General features: G+C 54.2%; 2 protein-coding genes across 3 annotated transcripts in view; both read right to left on the minus strand.

The window, feature by feature from the left end:
* The window catches only part of Tbcd (tubulin folding cofactor D), a 129,240-nt gene extending 123,782 nt beyond the window's left edge, over window positions 1-5,458 (minus strand). For both annotated transcript variants that reach the window (XR_007107588.1, XM_047542920.1), the window contains exons 1-2: window positions 5,211-5,458; window positions 3,979-4,029 (exon numbers count right to left, since the gene is read on the minus strand). Coding sequence is in view for 1 of the 2 variants with exons in the window: in XM_047542920.1 (XP_047398876.1) it covers window positions 3,979-4,029; window positions 5,211-5,394 (235 nt within the window). In the remaining variant the exon portion in view is untranslated. The remainder of the gene's footprint in view (window positions 1-3,978; window positions 4,030-5,210) is intronic.
* A 1,143-nt stretch (window positions 5,459-6,601) lies between these two features.
* Fn3k (fructosamine 3 kinase) lies at window positions 6,602-18,440 on the minus strand. Its single transcript, XM_047547752.1, has 6 exons — window positions 18,074-18,440; window positions 16,261-16,412; window positions 15,359-15,450; window positions 14,976-15,058; window positions 8,088-8,210; window positions 6,602-7,034 (listed from the first exon to the last, which is right to left on the minus strand). The coding sequence occupies exons 1-6, from the start codon at window positions 18,212-18,214 to the stop codon at window positions 6,696-6,698; spliced, it is 930 nt and encodes a 309-aa protein (XP_047403708.1). The 5' UTR covers window positions 18,215-18,440; the 3' UTR covers window positions 6,602-6,695.
* Between the last annotated feature and the right edge of the window lie 2,033 nt (window positions 18,441-20,473).

The raw sequence follows: 20,473 nt of genomic DNA on the forward strand, positions 1-20,473 counted from the left end.
CAGCCAAGAGGAAAGGAGCAGACTACTGCAGCAGACTGGACACCTGAGGAAACGTTTCTTTACAAAAGCCACCAGGAAGCATAACAAGCCAGTGGTCCTCAGTGAGCAAGCCCACAGGTGGGGCTGGCCCCAAGAACCCAGGCATGCTGTGCGACAACATAAACGCGCTACACCTCAACAACAGTGGGGCGTGCGTGGGCCAGAGCTCAAAATATGCTCTCAAAAGGGATGCACTTCATTGTAGACTAAATTACAGCTGGATAGAGTTAATCTAAAAATGTTTTTTAAAGAATGAAAATGTATAGCCAGGGATAAAAGATCAAGCTGGAATTGTTCACAAACTAGTTATTTACCTGCTTAGAAAATCTAAAAGAAACAACCAAAACATCTCCAAAATAAATATTTCCTTAGAGTAAAACTAACACCATGCTTGGGAACTCCACCAGCCACAACGGACCACATGCTACATGGCTCCACTCTGAGATGCTGAGGACATGCATATCCAGACAGAAATGCAGCAGTGGTTGCAGGGACAGAGGTCAGGAGGCAGGAGGGGGTGGGGGCATGACCACCCAGCAAGTACACTCAAAGGTGAACTCTGTTCCGAAGATGGTGGTGTTTTTCAGGAATATGTGTAGATACATATATGCTGTTACAATATTGCCATTTAAATATGAGTATACACAATATATCTTTGTTGGATGCCAGGTATAACCAGCTATAAATACCCCAGCAACTCTGGAAGCAGGGGTGGTGGGGAGAATGATCACAAGTTTAAGGCCACCCTCATCACCATAGCGAGATCCTCTCTCAAAATCAAAAATAAAAAGAATTGGGTATGTGGCTCAGTGGTAAAGTACTCTGTATTCAATCCCCAGTACCCCAAAAAAACTGTTTCACAAGAGCAAGGAAAGATTTTTTAAAAAGAAAAACTAGAAATAAACCTAAAAAAAGTTCTAAAAGTTCTAAAGAAATTTACCAAATTTTACTGAGCGAAACAAAGGGCTACCATAATCAGGAAGATAACACTGTTTTCAGGAAAACCAAGCCCCATAACGAAACCTGCACTGCATGAATCTGCACACATGAAAATTCCAAGGGGACCAGGCAGGGGTAGCAAAGTCATTCTGAAGCTCTTCTGCATAAACGAAAGGTCTGGAAGACAGGAAGGCTGATGCTGGAAGAAGCGTGAAGCAGCTCCTGGGGCCGAGTGCAGGAGAGCACAGAGCCGCCCACAGAAACAGCCCTCTGGAGGCCAGGCTCAGGTGCTGCAGACTTCAGTGGGAGACCAAGCAGGGGAGGGTCTGCTGGATCACTCAGCAATGGGGGTCCCAGCCAAGGCCAGACACAAAAGAGGGGTAGTTTTGACAACCCAAATGTTTTTGGCACTTTGGTTCCATGCACCAAACATGTTACAAAGCAAAAGCAGCCAGGCACAGTGGTCTACCTGTCATCCCAGCTGCTCAGGAGCAGGGTCCAAGCTCCAGGCCAGCCTGGGAGACTCAACAAGGACCGTCTCAGAATACAAAAAAAAAGGGCTGGGTGTGTAGCTCAATGGTGGAGCTTCCTGGGTTCAATCCCCAATACCAAAAAAAAAAAAAAAAAAAAAAAAACGGGCAACAGGAGAGGAATGAAAGGTGACACAGGAGGAGCAGCATCAGTGTCCTCCCAGAAAACAGTGGGCACGAGCACTCGGGCACTCCTGGTGCACCTGCACTCCCTGATCCATCAGACAGGTCTGGGCGATGGTGGCACGGCCCACAGCAACGGCACCAGCACTGTGCCCTCCCTTGACCCAAGCAGTGGCCACTGGGAGATGAGTTCTGGGCGCCCAGTGCCCTGCCGCACTCAGCACAGCCAGCCCCTCAGTGGAGCCTCCCCGCAGCCACACGGAGGACCCCAGCGTTAGGATGATGCAGCAGGAGGCTGCTGCAGACTTGGGATTTAAGCATGGCCGCACAGTCACTAGCTGGTCTCTCTGTGTAACGTGGGGAAGCTGCCCAATCCCTCAGAGCTGTGCTTCTGTCTCCCAATCTGCAAAGCATGGCTGGCTTTCCTCAGGGACTGTGAGGTTACTGCAGTGATTTTATCAGTTGAGTCATTAAAAAACAGAATAAGGCAAAAATATCAACAGCAAACAGATGTGGACCATCTCCAAGGACTACGCAAATTTAACATACATGCAACAGTTTCCCTCGCGGGAGATAAAATGCTATGCCCCTTTTCCTCTTTCACAGGCAACTCTGTGTAAGTGAAGATTTCAAAACTCCAAATCATCCTGGCAAGAAGGTAAAGAGTACTTTCCTTCACTGTCAGAAGTACAAATGAAATCCACAGGCTCGAAGGCCCACACTCCCTCTTCTGGGAAACTGCCAGAACAAAGCAAGGAGGGGCAGAGAGCCTCAGCAGAGGATGTGTCCGGACACCTGCAAAGGACATGAGCCACGGGTCTGGGAAGAGGGAGGCTGGGGACAGGGAGACAGGGAGGCCAGCTCCAAGGGACACTGGCAGACAGCCAGGACTCCTGGCTCACACCAGCAGGTGCAGCCCAAAGCTGGGAGGGAACACCACACCCACCTGAGGACAACACCAAACACACGTGCACAGCAAATAGGGCTTCACTGGAGGAAGAGAGGACCTCCAGAGAAAGAATGCCTGCATCCTTTTAGGGAACATCTCAGGAAGACGGAGCACGGCCACCCCTCGCTTCCTAGGGGACACCCCACCCACACTGCTGCACTGCCACCACCTCACCTCCTAGGGGACACCTGCCCCTCCACCCGCACACTGCTGCACACAGCTGGAAACTGCACTCACAGAAGCAGAAGAACCCTCCCATGTCTGTCCTGAATATGGAGAGGACCAGCACTTCACAGCAAAGCTGTCCCAAAGGAAAGAGAACTGCAGGATCAGCAGAGCTGGCAACTCCTGTGTTCAGAGAGACCTGGAAAGACATCATAACCCCACAAGCACAGAGGGCCAGGAGAGCAGACAACCCACGGCAGACCAAACAAAAGTTTCTCTGTGCTCTCCCAGAAAACACCCATCAAAAACTCAAGATAGGGGCTGGGGTTGTGGCTCAGTGATAGAGCGTTTGCCTAGCACGTGAGGCACTGGGTTCAATCCCCAGCACCACATGAAACTAAATCAAATAAAGGTACTGTGTCCATCTGCAACTAAAAAAATTTTTTTAAATAAAAAATAAATAAAGATAGCAGGGCTGGAGTCCTAGCTCAGAGGTAGAGCACTTGCCTAGCACTTGTGAAACACTGCGTTTAATTCTCAGCACCATGTATAAATAAATTAAGCATAAAAAAAAAAAACCTAAAGATAGGCCAGGCACAATGGCACACACCTGTAATCCCAGCAGCTCGGGAGGCTGAGGCAGGAGGGTCAAGAGTTCAAAGCCAGCCTCAGCAAAAGCAAGGCCCTAAGCAACTCAGTGAGACCCTGTCTTAAATGAAATACAAACAGGGCTGGGGAGGTGGCTCAGTGGTTGAGTGCCCCTCCCTGAGTTCAATCTCTGACACCCCCTGCCAAAAAGAAAAGAAATGTCAAATATTTAAAGAAGGAGACAAAATCACTCCCCAAGGGGGTAGTTGTTTTGTCTCGGTCTCCATCTATAAAAATGGAGATGGAGGACACTGTCCTTAGCTGCTGTGAGGGTGGAAGGTGACCATGTGAAGATGACCAGCAGGACATCCTGTGCCCAGACTTAACAGACTAAAACACACACGAGAAGAAAAGACGTGTTCCCATCAGGAGAAAGCAGCTCAGACACATCTGTGTGCAGTCGAGAGTGAGGCCACCACAGGTGCATCAGAACCAGACACCAGGCCTGCCAGCAAATAAGACCTGGGCCGTGGCCACTTCACCCGGTATCTTCTGCAAAGAGCACACACAGGAGCCATTGCCATGCACGGGCCCTTGGTGGTCACCAGTACCTAAACCAACTAAATCATCAGCTTCGGTGCTTACCAAGGTGTGGGTCCAACAGGTGGGGCTGCTCCTGGTACTTGTCCATTATTACTAAAAGGAAAATAACATGCATATTAACTATCCCCACACCAAACGTGCACGTGAGCCCTGGGAACCCTCCTACTTTCCCTCTGTAACTGCCATGAGGCAGCACCCCCTTTCCAGCCCTTGGCTCCCAGTACACCTGACTTCTCACTGATAGGTGCCACTCTGGCCCCTGGGGTAAGCAACCCACCCTGCTCCAGCAGGCCACTGTGGCCTGGCCTGCTGGTCACTTGTTCAGCACACCCTCCTCTTTGGTCCTCTTCTCCCACCCCAGAAAGCTCCCTACCTAACTAGGTCTCTCCCTGACTCCTTCCTTTACTCATACTCCAGGGCCCCACTTTCCTTTCTGAGACTCATTCCTTCCACTCCTTCCCTGCCAAGCATATCAAGCACTGTGCTCTCCCAACCCTGCCAACTCTTCAAACCAGGACCGACATGCTCCTTATCCCCAGACCACCTGCTGTCCACTCCCACCAGCAGCTGAAACCCCTTTTTCCCAGTCCAACAACCTCTCTAACAGTGCGATCTTATCTGCCATACATCTTCACCCTGACCACAATACCCATTTCCCAGGAATGGGAAGGGGTCTTCACCGGTCCCTGGATAGTCACCACGCTCTCAGAACAGTTCTGAACCTGAAATTATCATTAACGCAACTTTAGAGCAGCAGAACCGCTACTCTAGACATAACCAGACTAAGAGACAGAGCCAGGGCTCGAAGCCAGGGCTGTGTCATCAAAACCCACACTCTTTCCACGGGACCCAGCACCTGCCTCTCTGCTGTCATTCCAAACCAAGGAAGACAAGAGAACAGGATCAGCAGAGACCTCTTAAGCTAAAAGGGTCTACAAAAAAAAAAAAAAAAAATGGTTTCACTTAAGTGCAAAACCCTGACTGGATGGCGAAGGCTCATTTGGAAGGCCGTGGAGGACCCAAGCTAACCAGGAACCTAGCTCCAGCGCTGCCCGCCGACGCAGCCCTCGCTGCGCGCTGCTCCTCCCGCCTCCCCGCCGCCGCTGCTCGTGCTCCCTCCGGCGCACACAGCGGCTCTTCAGGGCGGGGCGGCGCCCGCGCTCCCCGTGCGCGCCGCGGCGAGGCCGGGGTCGGGGTCGGGGTCGCGCTGCCCCCGCCGCCTGCCCTGCCCTGCCCTGCCCTGCCCTGCCCTCCCTGCACTGCCGGGCCCGCACCGCGGAACCGCTCCTCCACCACCTCCCGGGCTTCGCGCTCGCCATGCACCGCCCGCAGGCGGCCGAGCAGCGCGCGGATCTCCGCGCTCTCGCCGAACGCTTCCAGGGCGGCGCCACGGGCCGGCGCCTCGCCCTCCGCCTCCTCCTCGGCTGCGCCCGCCACGGGCAAATCGCTCAGGGCCATGCCGGCACCAGACGAGGACCAGCACCGGGCACAGGGATGCAGCGGGCAGATGCTGGCTCCGCCCCGCAACCTCCGACCCCACTACGGGGCGCGCCCGTCGCCAAATGGGAGCGCGTGGAGGCGGTGGCGCGTAATGACGCGCATGCGCAAGACGCCAGGACGCACGGGAGGGCGGAGCCCCAGCGCCGAGCCCCTGTCGGGGAGGAGTCTGAGCTTGCGGGAGGGGCACAAGGGCGGGGTCTGGGGCGGGACGGGGTCGGAGGACAGGAAGTGGACAGTGCTCCGTGGGTACTGCGCACCTGGAATACTGAGTTCGTCGAGGGGTGGAGGGTGGCCGGAGGGAGCCAGAGCGAGGCCTGGATGTGGGGCCGAGCAGAGCGGTGCGGGAGGCCAGGGTGGATGTGGGGCGGGGCCCAGGGAGGTGGGCGGGGCCCAGGGAGGTGGGCGGGGACAATTTGGATCTGGATTCCGGGCTGGTCAAAGGCGAGGGGGCTAGGGCGGGGGTCTGGACGCGGGACGAGTGTGGACGCGGAGACGTGCGGGACAGGACCCTGCGGGGGGGAGGGGGCACGGGGGCCAGCGGGCGGGGTGGGACGGGAGCAGGGAGGGGGCCGCGGCGGAGTCTTGACACGGTGCGGAGCCAGGGCGGGATCTAGAGGCTGAGGTGGACGGAGCGGGGCAGAGATTGGGGGGTCTGGACGTGGAGACGGGTGGGACGGGACTGTGCTGAGCTGCGGCGTGTAGGGGGACGGGGCGGGGCCAGAGTGGGGTTTGGCTGCGGGGCGGCGGCGGGGCTGGGCTAGGGCCCGGCTGAGCACGGCCCGGGGTGGGACTGAGCTCGCCAGAAGGCCCGGCGGTGCTGGTCACCACCAGCCCTTCAGCGCTGACAGCCTGACGTCCAGAAAACTGGCCACCCGACAATGAAGACGCCCGATCTCCGGGGCCACCCGGTTCCAGAGCTGCTCAAGTCCCTGCCCCTGAGCCGGCGGACACGCCTGTAGTAGCAGCCCCAGGCCCTGGAGCCACAGCGCCGCGGTCCTTGCTTGCCGGCCCCCAAGTGGTACGGGCTCCGCGGCCCGGGACACGAGAAGTGGCGCACAACCGCGGTGTGTGTGGACCTCTGCACGGCTTCCAGACCCTTTGCCCCGACTGCAACCACGCAAGACTAAATAGGGGCCATCCGAATGACTGGGCCCTAGGACACTAGCCCAGCTGCACGCAGTATGCAGATGAACCAGCACGCGGCGGCTGTGACCCAAGAGCCCGCTCTGGCTTTATTCAGGAGCTCCCTGCCCCTGCTGCTACTTGAGCAGCTTCCTCATGGTACCCAAGGACGGGCTTCTGTACTCCGGCCCAAAGTGGTTCCAGTGGTTTAGGTAGTTAAAGAGCTGGTACAGCAGCAGCCGCCTGTCGAAGCCTGGAGACTTGGGGATCTTCCGGTGATAGGCAGTGAAGAAGGATCTGGGGAACCCCCCAAACATCAAGGCAATTGCCAGTTCAAACTCAGAATGGCCGTAGAAGGAAGCTGGGTCATAAATAATGGGCCCTTCATCATCCTCAGCCACATTTCCCGACCAGAGATCCCCATGCAGCAGGGCGGGGACAATCTCTACGCCACAAAACAGATCCGGGATCTTCACCTATGAAAGCAATTGTTAGACAGTTATCACGGGGGCGGGAGCTGTAGCTCAGTGGTAGAGCGCTTGCCTAGCATGTGTGAGGCCCTGGGTTTGATCCTCAGCACCACATAAAGATAAATAAATAAAAGACACTTATGGGACAGCATCCAGTTCTTGGAAATAAGGTGAAGACAATCATGTATTGTTTGAAAGTCCAGCCACACACTGTACCAGAGATTAGAGTCGCCTGACCCCAGGGGAGGACAGCTTTGCCTAACTTGCTGTTGACTAGTAAATTATGTCTAGAGGTTTACAGATTTAAACCACTCAGACCCCCAGGGTGCATTTTTATCATCATCAAGACTGAGCCAATTTTGTACCTGACTTAGCAAACTTTCTTTTCTATTTTTTTTTTTCTTTTGCGGTGCTGAGTATCGAACTCAGGGCCTTGTGCTTGTGAGGCAAGCACTCTACCAGCTGAGCTATCTCCCCAACCCCACAAACTTTCTAGTCTATTTTAGCTGCACATATATCTGCATCTCTGGACTGGGGTTGTAGCTCAGTGGTAGAGTGCTTGCCTAGCACATGTGAGGCACTGAGTTCCATCCTCAGCACCACATAAAAATTTTTAAAAAAGGTATTATGTCCATCTACAACTAAAAAAATTTTTTTTAATTTTGAAAAAAAATATCTGCATCTCTTCTTATCCTGCTGGTTACCTCATTAATGAGTTAAATGGAATTTCTTTTATGCAAGCCCACCGTAGACTGGTGAATGATTCTGTTTCTGACATTGAAACTGGTCACACTGGCTACCATGTCTTCACTAACTGAGAGGCATCTGTGCTTTGGCAGAGAGCCAAAAGCCAGCGTGCATACCTGTCATCAGCCATGAGAGGAGTAATAGCAAAACCACCGCTCAGCCAGGCTGCTCCTCCTGGGAAGAGTCAGCTTACAGGACCCATGGGCCAGCCAAGTGCCTGCTCCAGGGCTGTGTTCTCCCAGGGGAAACCACGTGAAGGGGTGGTGACTAAGAAGACAGCCTCTTTTCCTGAAAAGTGACTGATGCACCCACCTGCAGTCTTGACCAGAGTTCTCGTGCCTCCCGGTCAGCATAGTCCTTCTCAATGAGGTCCAGCTGTGCTTGGAGCCGGTGCCGGGTGAAAAAGGTCGCCCAGTCATCCTGCCACTCGTTCACCTGGGCAACGGGAAGAGGCCAGCACTGCAACTCAGAGCCACGGGGCCAGGCACATGGGGTCTGCTAGGCAGTCACCACCAAGCACAGCAGAGCATGCTGGCAAGCCCACAGAAGAGATGAGATGGAATCTTAAAGTAGTTAACCCAAAAGGTATGCAGGAGAAAGGGAAGAGTGATAGGACGACTGGAACCAGACAGTAAGGAGACAGACTCAACCCAAACACATCAATAGGCACATAAAAGGCAAAGGTGCAGCCAGGTGTGGTGGTACATTCCTGTGTCCCAGCTGCTCAGGAGGCTGAGGCAGGAGGACTGAAGGTTCAGGACCAACCTGAGCAACTTAAGGAGGCCCTATCTCAAAACAGAAAATAAAAAAGGGATGGGGATGTAGCTCAGTGCCCCTGGCTCAATCCCCTGTACCAAAAGAAAAAACATAATAAATTAATAAATAAAAACAGGATTCTGGCTGGGGATATAGCTCAGTTGGTAGAGTGCTTGCCTTGCAAGCACAAGGCCATGGGTTCAAATCCCCAGCACCTCAAAAAAAAAAAAAAAAACAGGATTCTACCCCCAATACTGCAAAAAAGGAAAAAATAAAAAATAAATATTCTAGTTAAATAACAGAGACTAGAATATTGGAAAAATAAAATAAAGCAAGAATCAACTCTTAGTTGTGTGCAGAAATGCACTTTATAACCAAAAACAAATGGCTTTAAAGGAAAATTGCTATCACTAGTCAAAATTTGGAGCGGCTCTGTTCATATCAGACAAAGCACACTTCAGAGCAAAGACTGACACCAAGTATGAAGAAAGTATTCACAATGAGGAGAGTGAGTGATGAATAAAATATGTATGCCTCAAAAAAGAGCTCCAAAATACAAGAAATAAAACTGATGTAACTGCAAACAGAAACAGAGGGTCCACAGCGAGACCCTGCTGTGCAGAACGTGTGCTCTCCTCACACCAGCGTGCCCAGGTCAGTGGGCTGAGATCCTGAGGATGCACACCTGATCTGCGGGGAATCGAGGCCCCGCCAGAGAGGGCGGGGGACTTGCTCACTCCCCACGTGCACGTGTGTGAGGAGGCCATCTCTCTAGCCAGCACCGCCCCTGAGACCCAAGCCCGCCTGTGGACAGAGAGAAGTGCCCGTCTCTGGCACTCTGGGTGGCAGCCCTCGCAGACCAGGACCCCACTGGAGATTTCAGCCTCTCTCAGTAACTGATAGAAAAGTAGGCAGAAAAGCAGAAAGTCAGTAGATTGCAACAACACTGCCATCTAACGAGAGTCAACACTCCACCAGCAATGGCTGACATATCGTCTTTTCAAGTGCACACAGAGCGTTCACCAAGATAGTCATTTTCTGGGCCATAAAACAAATCTTGATAACTTGAAAAGAGCTTCAGTCCCACAGTGTATACCATCTGACCACAATGGACATGAATTAGAAATCAGTAGCCTCTGGAGATCCCCAAATGTTTGAAATGAATGACGCACTTCCAAAGTCGACAGTTATGGAAGGAATCTAAAAGGAAATTCAAATAGTATTTTCAACTGAATGAAAATGAAAATACGGCATAATTTGTGGGACACTGCTAAAGCGGTACTCGGGGAGATTCATAGCACTAAACGCCTGTGTTACAAGATCTTCAATTGGTGACCTCAGCTTCTACCTTAGGCACCTAGAAAAAAGAACAGCACATCAAACCTGACATAAGAAGAGTAAAATTATAAAGATCTTGTTAGATATTAATGAAATAAAAAAGCAATAGTAGAGAAAAGCAATGTACAAGAAGCTGGTTCTATGGGAAGACCAGTAATCATGATAAACTTCTAGCCAAACTGGTCAGGATCAAAAGAGGAAAGTCACAGGGTCAGGAATGAAGAAGGGGCACAATGCACACCCACCAGGCAGCAAAGGACAACTAGGAAATGTTTTTAAATCCTGTGCAAAGAGATTCTGAGCCTAGGTCAAATTGATAAGCTCCTTGAAAGACACTAGCAAAACTCAGTCAAAAAGAAAAACCAAGCAGCCTTCTACTAAAAAAGCTATAGCTAAAGTCTTCCAGACGGTTACAGACCCAGATGTCACTGTTGAATTCTAGCAAATATTTAAGAAAAAAGAAATACCCATTTCATACCCACTTTTCCAGAAATCTGAAAATGTGGAATACATCCCAACCTATTCTTCTTGTACCAAATCAAAACTATTACAAGAAAAAATTACAGATGAATTTCCCTGAACACAAATGCAAACATCCTGAGCATAGTTTTAGCAAATAGAACCCAACAGCAATATAAGAAGGAAAATGCACCTCAACCAGGGAAATGCTCAAAAATAATCAATGCAATTCACCAAATTAACAAACGAAAAAAGAAAATCCATGTAGTCATCGCAAAAGATGCAGGAAAAGCATTTGACAAAATTCAGCCTTCATTCCTGATGAGAACTCCCAGAAAACTAGGAACAGAAGTGAGATTCTCCAACCTGATAAAGAGAAACCTACTGTGAACCTCACGTGGTGTGGAAGACCCAGTGCTCCCCAAGACCAGGGGAAAGCGCCATGTGACTTCACCACTTCTATGGAACATACGTCCAAGGCTACGAGGGAAGGAAAAAGAAAGTAAAGCCCTACAAATTGGGACTGAAGAAGTAAAACACTTGAACTGGATGTGGTGGTGCACACCTGTAATCCCAGTGGCTCAGGAGGCTGAGGCAGGAGGATCACAAGTTCAAAACCAGCCTCAGCAAAAGTGAGGTGCTAAGCAACTCAGTGAGACCCTGTCTCTTAATAAAATACAAAATAGGGCTGGGGACGTGGCTCAGTGGTCAAGTGCCCCGAGTTCAATCCCCAGTACCCCCTGCAAAAAAGCAAAACACTTTATTCACAGTAAACACAATCATCTATGTAGAAAATCTGATCTTAAAAATAGAAGAGCCAGGATGGGGTGTAGCTCAGTGGTAGAGCACCCTGGGTTCAATAAGAGGACCACAAAAAAAAAAAAAGGACGGAAGAAGGAAGGAAGGAAGGATGAAGGAGCATCAGAATGATCCGACTGAGGGAAAGACACCAGACAAATAGAGCACAAACCACAGGATTGTAAATGCACAGAACATCTCATCATAGGAAAGCGGGCAGTGGCTGCCCAGGGCTGGGCGAGGGCAGGCGGAGGGTACAGAGGTCACCGCGCACAGTGACCTTTGCTGTGGGAAGTGGCTCCTGGAGTCCGTTTGGGCCAAAACTCACCCGACCGCACCGTCTGCACAGCGGCAGCTCCCGCCACCCACTCCTCCACAGAGGTCCCACCGGGTCGCTCAGGGCCCTCCTGCAGGAGCTCTTGGAAAGCTCCCAACCCGCTAGCGGGCAGCTGGATGGCCCTGATCTGTGGTCCTTCCAGTGGAGAATGCCCCCAGGCTTGGACTCTGTGGTCACTTGGCCTGGGGTTCACCTCCCCTGCTCTTGAGGTGCCCCCTCCCCACAACCTGGCAATCAGGCCCCAGCACTGAGAGACACTGAGCTGCACCCATCATTCCCCGTTTAGCTGCCCCGGCTCCCCATGCCCCAGCTCTGTCCTCCTGCTGGAAGATGACCAGGTCACAGAAGACACAGATTTCATGTTGGGGACAAGAGGTCAGCATTGGTGAGCCCAGTCCCACCTGGTCTGGGGCTGTGATCCTCAAACACACAGGCAGACGTGGCCTCCCCCGTGCCACCCAGGGCAGCTGCCACCTGGTACTCAGCTGGTTCTGAGACTGGGCTCCCCCCACAGAGGGGAAGGGAGGTGTGATGGCCGGGGCCCAGGTCACACCCTGCTCCTGTACTCACTGGCTGCCAGGTCTTGGGAACTTACTTGGTCCCTGCATATCCGTCCCCTAATCTGTCAATTAGGCAGGTCAGTGACATCACCTTCCTCGTTGCGCACCACAGCATGTGTGGGGTTGAGTCAGACAAAGTGAGGACCACACCCCTGAAGCACCCCTTCAGTTCCCAAGGACCCAGCAGAGCCCAGGGAGCGGTGAGTGGGGCAGGAGTGGGCCTGCCCTGGTGTTACCTCCTAGGGCGCTGACCTTCCTCAGGCATGCTGGAACGGGCAGATTCCAGGATCTGCAGCAAGCTGCTTTCTTGCCCTCAGGCGGGACAGCCCCCCTGGGTGCTGGTCACACGAGATCACGGCAGTCTGAGGAGGAGGGCTGGCACAGCCCCACAGCCCTGCAATGACTGCGGAGATCACGCACCGGGGGAGGGAGTGTGGCCAGCTGGCCCAGCCTGGACCAGCACTCTGAGGAACAGAGGTGGTATTTTCTGGCACGGCCACAGAGGCACCCGTGAGATAGAGGTGCCCCTGCCAAGTCTGTGGCCACTGGCTTTTCCCAGTAAGCATTTTCCAGGAGACCCAACGCCTCACACACCATCCGGGGTGATTCTTGGGTCTCTTGGTCACCTCCACAGCTGGAGCACAGCTGGACTGAGGGCCAGACACTAGCACTCAGCAGGGCACAAAATGAGCCAGTCGCCACTGCCAATAGGGCTGGTGGTCCCAAGAAGGCTCGGGGCTTAGGTGTCTACCAAGCCCACCCACCCGCATTGCCCACCATGGCTGCAGCCTCCCCAAGGACCCACTCAGCCCTCCCAGGGAACGGGAAGCCTCAGAACCTGCAGCCAGTGCCAGGCATGATGTGCAGGAAAGTCATTTCATAGCTCAAAGGAGGTGGAACAGGTGCCCCCAGGTCCCTGGTCCCTCCTGGATGGATGATAGGCCAAAGGGACCACGAGGGCCACCTGTGTTCCTAACAGACCAGCCCCACACTGAGGTTCCATGTGAAACTTCATCTCTCTACTTCTACGTGCTCAAAAAGACACTGTTCTCTGCCAACCAAGTCTTAGAGACCCCCACCATTTGCAGCCTCCACATCTAACACACTCAATAGAACGCACAGACCAAAGTCCAACCAGGACAGCTTTTGTTCAGCCCGCTCACAGATGAACAGCAGCCACCCAGTGCATATTTATCTGGTGAGCCACCCAACCCTTTCAAGGATAAGCTCTTCAAGTGACTCACCACTGAGGGCCAGTACTGGCCAAGCCATGACCACTCAACACAATTTGTATCATATCACCTCAGGCGTTGAGCACAGTGTCCCCACACAACAGAACCAAACCAACTCAGAGCCACTGACTCTCTAACAGAAAGATGCAAGAATTTTTTCCTTCCTTTTTCCCTAAATGAATCAACATTTTGCTACAGAATGTTTGTCTGTGTAGCAAATACTGATATGAAAATATTAAACATTTACAATGTTTTTTAAAAAAAAAAAATCTAACACAAGGCGACAAGCCATTTTGCCTGGGGTGACCAACCCATGCTGGTCACTAGCTCCAGACAGATGCATGACCCTAGGGGAGCCCAGGTGGCCAAGATCTGAGCATCCCGACAAGCCTGGTGAACCACATGCAGTTCTAGGACTCCCACCCAAGGCCTGCCTGTCACCTGGGGTCCCTAAGTCCATCTGGGCTTCATAAGAATCTTGCCCAAGTGGCCTCTGACTAGGGTAACCACCCACCCTCCCCGTCAGGGAGAGCTGGGTCATTGTCCACAGGGGCCCAATGGGTCAGGGCAGGTCCAAGGAGGGGAAGGATGTGAGAGTGTGATCTTCAGAAGCAATGAGTCTAACCAGGACTGGCTGCTGTGGGATAGGACTCTCCCTGATAAGGTAGGACACGCCAGTCGTGGTTTCTTCAAGGTGGCCTGGGGCGGGAGATGAGTCTCCTTCAGACCTGCATGGGCTTCAGAGATGGCCGTCCAAGAGGCCCCCGTGTTACACAGCCACAGAAAGAAATGGATCAACAAGATGTGGTTTGTCCCCACAAAGGAGTTCCCCTCAGCCACAGAAAGGACACAGCTCTGACGTGCTGCAGTGTGGGTGGACCTTGGAAACACCGTGCTAGGTAAAAGGCGCCGGATGCAGGAGACTGTGTACCTTGACCCACTGATATGGAGTGTCTGGAACAGGTGGATGCATGGAGACAGCAGATTCTTGGTGGCGGTGCAGCGGCGGGTGGGGACTGGCTGCCACCGCCACTTTCAGGGACGAAGATGTTCTGGAATTAGGTAGTGGTGATGGCTGTACAACACGTGAGTACACCAAAAATCACAGTGGCGTCCACCTAATCCCAGCAACTCAGGAGTCGGAACCAGGAGTGTCGAAAGTTTGAGGCCAGCCTTAGCAATTTAGGGAGGCCCTAAGCGACTCAGTGAGACTCTGTCTCACATTAAAAAGGACTGGAGACATAGCTCAGTAATAAAGCGCCCTGGGTTCAATACCCAGTGCCAAAAAACAAACAAAACAAAACCACCACTGAGTTGTGTGCTGCACAATGGTGGGTTCTGTGTGATGTGAATTACGTATGGATTGCATCTCCGATTGCATCTCCGTAAGTGACAATGACTTGTTAAAGCCCTAAGAGGAGCTAAGTGCCCGAGGCTTGGTCCCTGTGTGCTGGCCGCCCACTGTCCAGCCTTGCCTGAAGCGCTCTTCTGCAGATGCACCCCTTTCGCCCTTCCCAGCTCAGCTCAGCAGCTCCCGCCTGCCCTCCCTGCACGGCTGCAGCCTGCACTGCCTTTGGAAGGCCCATCTTCCGAGATCCACCTTGCTGGTTCCCCAGGGGGCTGGCATGCTGCCACACATGCGGGGAGGGTCCGGGTGACCAGCTCTGGGGTGTGAGGGATGGTCATCAGCTATGCAGGGACAGCCCTACCTGGCACTCACCTGTGGAATGAAGCCACAGCATGTCACCGTGTGGAAGCCAAACTTGGTCACATACAGAGGCTCGGCACCCTCGGCCCTCCGGCCTGTCAACAGAGACCCTGGGTTGCAAACAGACACACCTGACAGGGTACCCCAGCTCAAGCACACTGGATAGCAGGGCTGGGCACAAAAGGGGCCATAAGCCAATCCCACCAGCTTGTCCACTCTATCGAAATTCCCACTAATAACCTCATTCTGCAGATGCAGCCTGGAGGGAGATGGTATGCAATCCATTGTATGCTGTACCCTGTGGCATGTCAGAGCTATTGAATGCCACCAGGAGGCACCATGGGTGCCTGTTGGGGTAGCCCTGCCATTGGGTCATGAAAGCTGTCTGGACATACCCACTGTGCTCTCCATGGCCTTCGATTTCTCCCTGAGTCTCTGGTTGTAAAGGTGCAAATCTGCCATCTGGTCTCCAAGCTTTGATGCCTGACTGAGGAAAGAAGTGGGGCAGCTGATTAATACCACCAGCACCCAGGGGGCTTTAAAGGCCTTACAAACCATGCCCTGTTCATTTAAGGTGGCCCTTAGCATGCAGTCGCCAAGAGGGACCAGTGGGAGGTCTGCAGAGGTGCTGGCAGGCACTGAGTACTGGGCACCAATCTGAAGGGGTGCCAAGAGGTGGAAGCACAGCACCAGCTCCTGCAGAAACACTGCTGCCACAGGGGAAGACAGGAAGGCAAGCAGTGGACACTGCCGCCGGGAGCTTGCGCTGCTGGCCTCTTCTTCACCAGGCAATTCTGGCTTTTTATACATATGGCTTTTTTCTTTTCCAGTGCTGGGGACTGAACCCAGGGCCTCGAGCATGCTAGGCAAGGCTCTACCCCTGAGCTGCCTTCCCAGCGCTGACTTTAATAAGGAGAAAAGAAATGTAAGACTCCAGACAATTAATCGATCAGGCTTGTTCAGCCCAAACTGAGCTGGCATAAGCGCACGCTAAAACACAAAGCAAGGCACGAGTTCAAATGCACGCTCCCTGCAGCCTCGTCACAGCCAGGCTGACCCAAAACCAGCACCAGCCACACACAGAAGGCTCCACCTGGGCCTCAGGCACGAAGGGCCTGTGCTCCAGGGCAGCATGCCACAGCTCAGCGAGCCCCTGGTCTGGCTTCCTCTCTGTCCCCCTCTGTCTCCTGTCTCTTTGTCTTTCTGCTGTTCCTATCACTGCCTCCCTCTGTCTCTGTGTGTCTCTGTGTCTGTGTCTGGGTGTGCACGTGTGCGTCCCTCTCACAAACACACTCACCTGCTCAAGCTCTTCATCTTCAAGTACTCCATCACAAAGACAGCCCCGCCTGCAGGCAGGTCCAACACCTTCAAGGGCCGAGGTGCCCGCACCAGGCCGGTGCTCCGGAGGGCCTCCAGGCTTGCCATCTCCCCCTCAAACATTTGCCGGGCCTGCGTCCAAATCATCCAGAACACCACGAGCCCCTCAGCAACACAAGCTCGAGCTCCAGCTCCAACAGGGGCCCTGCCAGTCCGGCTGAGGGCCTGGTGGACCACGACACCAGAAAGAAGCCCCACGTGGGAGCCAGAGGCCCTGGCCTCTCCACTCTCAGCAGGCAGGGTGCACAGAGCCGACTCCAGGTGGGAAGGAGCCTGGGGGTGGGCAGGATGCTGCCGCCCAACAGCCAGCCCTTGCTGCAGGACTGAGGCCACACGGGCCGGGAAGCACGCAGCTATGAGGTGCCAGAGCAGTGTGAGCTAACCAGCGGTCTTGGGCCGGCCTCTTAGCAGGGGCAGCCTTGGGCAGTCACAGCAAAGGGGACCAGGACACGGTGGAGGTGCTGTGTCGGGAGGGTGGGGCTGGGAGGCAGCTGGGTCTGGGGCCTAGAGAGTGGGAAGGAGCTGTAGACCCAGATTGCTCCCAAAGCCTCTGCTGGGGTCCAGGGGTCTTCCTATGTCTAGGACACTCCTATAAATACCCCAAGTTGACATTAGATGAGTACACTTAACTCAGTGAAAAATGTGTGCTTATTAAAGAGGTTTCTGAATACTTCTGCCTGTAGAATCTCAGGCTGAAAACACACCTTGTGAATGAGATGAAAACACCCATTGTCATTCAGGAGGAAACCCACCCTTTTATTCAAAGTTCCCAGGGGAAAACCAGGCATGGCCCCCCAAGGAGCCAGCCTGGCCCTGAATCCTGAGGCAGCTGCAGGGCATACCCTGGGCTGCAGGGAATCTACAAACCCCAGTCAACACCCAGGGCGGGCCCCAATCGGCAGGGCAGAAAACATCTGGGACTGGGACACAGCCTGCTCTTATCTCAGCGGCACAACCGACACCTTCTCTGGAGCATGGTCTGAGCACTAAGGTGTGGGCCTGAGAGTCTGAAGGAGGGGAACTCCTCACCTTGAGGGAATCTCCTTCCCTGTGCCAACTATGCTAAGCTTCCCCAAGCATGGTGCTGCCAGGGCACTGGGAGAAACCGCTGAGACTCCAGCACTGCCCAGGACCACTACCCACCAGAAGTACAGGACTTCCCGCTGCTCAGGCTCTGCCCATCAGGGACTATGGCTAACTTTCTCCATGTTCATTAAGCTACTCAGGGCCTCATTCAGTTGCTGAGGCTGGCTTTGAACTCCCCATTCTCCTGCCTCAGCTTCCCAAGTTCCTGAGAGGTGGACCACAGCCCAGCCAAGAATATTTTAAACAGACCACAGAAACTCGGGTCTATTTAGACAGGGCACAGCCTATAAGGAACTCCTGGAGTCCTGTCTCTCCTCACCGGCTGGGGAGGGCGCAGGTCTGAGAGGAGCAGGGCCCAGAGCTGAGGCCAGTCAGGGCCAGAAGGTCCTGGCTCCGAGCCTGCGTCCCCCATGCTCCCTGGATACACAATTAAACAACAAAAGAGCCACGAAGAGGAAGGGATTTGTTGTGCAGCAAAGACAACCTGGAGCGCCAAGGGGAAGCTTGCCCAGGACTCAGTCTGCAGGGCCAGCCAGAAGGCCGCAGTCTGACCAGGGCAGCGGCAGCAGGCGGGCCACCAGGCCCAGCTCCAGAAAACCGCTGCTTCCCGCCCCCTTCCCGCCCCCGGCCCCCTCCGCACTGCGCACCTGCGTCCTGCGGTTGACCTTGACAAACACCGGACCAGCGTCCGTTTCATAGGCGCGGCCCTCGCTGATGCAGCCGGCCCCCGGGCTCCCGAAGGCCCGCAGGGTCGCGGTGCGCAGCTCAGTGCGCAGCAGCTGCTCCATGGGTTCGCCGGCCCTGCAAGGCCTGGATAGCGCAGACCGGCCGGGCGGGGGACGCTGGGCGCCGCGCGCCTCCGCTGCAGCGGCTGGGCTAGACCGAGGCGGAGGCGCGGCCTGAGGCTCCGAGCAGCCCCTCGGTGCGCGCTCTCGCTGCGCGTTCCCGCTGTGCCCAGCTGCCCCAGGGCGGCCGAGGGGAGGGGGCCCGCTGCTCACCCTGGCTGGGCTCACTCTAAATGGCCCCAACTCCGCCCATCCCAGCAGAGGGGGACCCCAGCCCCGGTCCTGGCTGCTCCAGAATGACGGGAGGCAAAAGTAGGGTCCGCCCCTTTTGTGGGCATGCTGGCACATGCTGGGGCAGAGCCCCCTGCACAGATGGAGGCTGGGCCAGGACTCACTTCCACCCAGGCAGGTCACAGGCCTGGCTAGGTTCTCACACCATCCGGACAAGGCAGGGGTCTTGGAGTGTCTTAGCCAGGTCCTGGGGTACTATTACTGACCTGGGACTCTGCCCCTCAGGGATGGGCTGCTCCGTGGGCTGCTCCAGTAGTGACCCCTCAGGGTATGACTCCTGACCAGAGACAGCCACCCTGGGAGGGAGCCTGGATAGGCACAACGCCCACACACCTGAGCACACTCAAGCTGGCACGCACACCTGTGCGGTCAGGGGCTTCAGAACCAGGCCAAGGGGCTGCTGCATATCCCTCCTAACCTCCTCATGAACCCCACATCCTCCCCACGCAGTGCAGGCTTCTTATTCAACCCTATGTTTCCTTTATTAAATAAGGGAACCCGGAGCGTCGCCTGTCACTTGGGAGGCTGATGCAAGAGCGTGGCTTGAGCCGGGAGTTTGAGGCCAGCCTGGGCACGTAGTGAGACCTGTCTCAGAGGGGAAAAAATAAATAAGAAAAGGATGGAGGAAGAGAGATTTGGAGCTAATAGAACTACTGGCTGAGCTTTGATCATGTGCTAGGGCCCAAATGGAATGTCAGCCAACTATTCTGTGAAGGGTCCTGCCATTAGCTCCCACCTTTCAGACTAGGACACAGAGGCATAGAGCTCAAGTATCTTGCCAAGTGTCCCAGTTCTGGAAGGTGGCAGAGGGGATTTAAGAGTGAATCCTTCTGGCTCAGGCCCCATAAACCATCAACAGTGGTCTCAGAAGGTCCCTAGGGGGGCCAGGACTCCGCATTCCCAGGATCGCTCCCAAGAAGCCCCCTGACCCCGCCCTCCAGCTGCACCCTGCAGCAGACACCCCCAGGTTAGATGTCTTTTCTGAGGCAACCCTAAGCACATGGTCGGATCAACATCTGTATGAGGTTTTCATCAAGAAATCTAACATCCTGGAGTCCCAGTGGTGGAGAGCAGCCTCAGAGGGGCCCTGTGGGGGCTGGATACCCTGGAGTCCTGCTGCCACCCCCACCCCGCATTCAACTCTGGGACTGGGTCCACTGGAGTCTCCGACTCTGGCCTCTGGTGGGATAACTGGAACCTGGCACAGCAGCCACTGTTGAGCAGGCTATGTTCATGTGGCCTCTTGGTGTGGCCTGAGACTCCCTGAGCATCACAGAAACCAGGGTTCCAGAACAGGCAGGAGCAAAGGCCTGTTCTGATCCGACTTAGAAGCCAATTGTTTCCTCCTCCCCTACCAGTTATGAGTCTCCAAGATCACAACCAAGGAAGATGGGCAGGCCATGGCAGGCCACCTGCAGGAGGGCAGCTGCTCCCGTGTCTTCCTCTGCCTGGTGGCTCTCTCCATTTGGGCCTGCCCTGCCCAGGCACTGAAGACAGTTGTGGCATGGCCCTGCACCCCTGCAAATGTCTCTTGACTGTCAGTTTGGCTGTGTGGAACTCCAGGTAGGTGAGACCATGTCTTTCAGGCTTAGAAGGCTCCACTGCTTGGCAGCTCACTTGAATGCTACAAAACTCGGACCCTTCGGATCCTTATTGATGGGAACTGTTCCCTCTGGAGGCTCCTAGGGTCTTCTCTGTTGTAGGCTCTTGAAGTTCCCCAAGGAGGCGTTTGGGATGAGTTCACTGTCACCCCTGTGCAGGTCATTTCAGGATGGAAACCTGGTCCTCTCACAGCCCCTTGTAGCTGTCCCTCATACAGCTCGACATCTGAAATCACACATCAAGGGCCCGCATAGAGCCATTTGGACCCTTGGGCCTACAGCAAGACCAGGGCAACTTGGTCCCACAGGCATCAGGGATTCCTTTTGTTTTTGTTTTTTCAGTTGTAGATGGACACAATTCCTTTATTTT

Source organism: Sciurus carolinensis, chromosome 3 (genome assembly GCF_902686445.1).
Source record: "Sciurus carolinensis chromosome 3, mSciCar1.2, whole genome shotgun sequence".
NCBI lineage: Eukaryota > Metazoa > Chordata > Mammalia > Rodentia > Sciuridae > Sciurus > Sciurus carolinensis.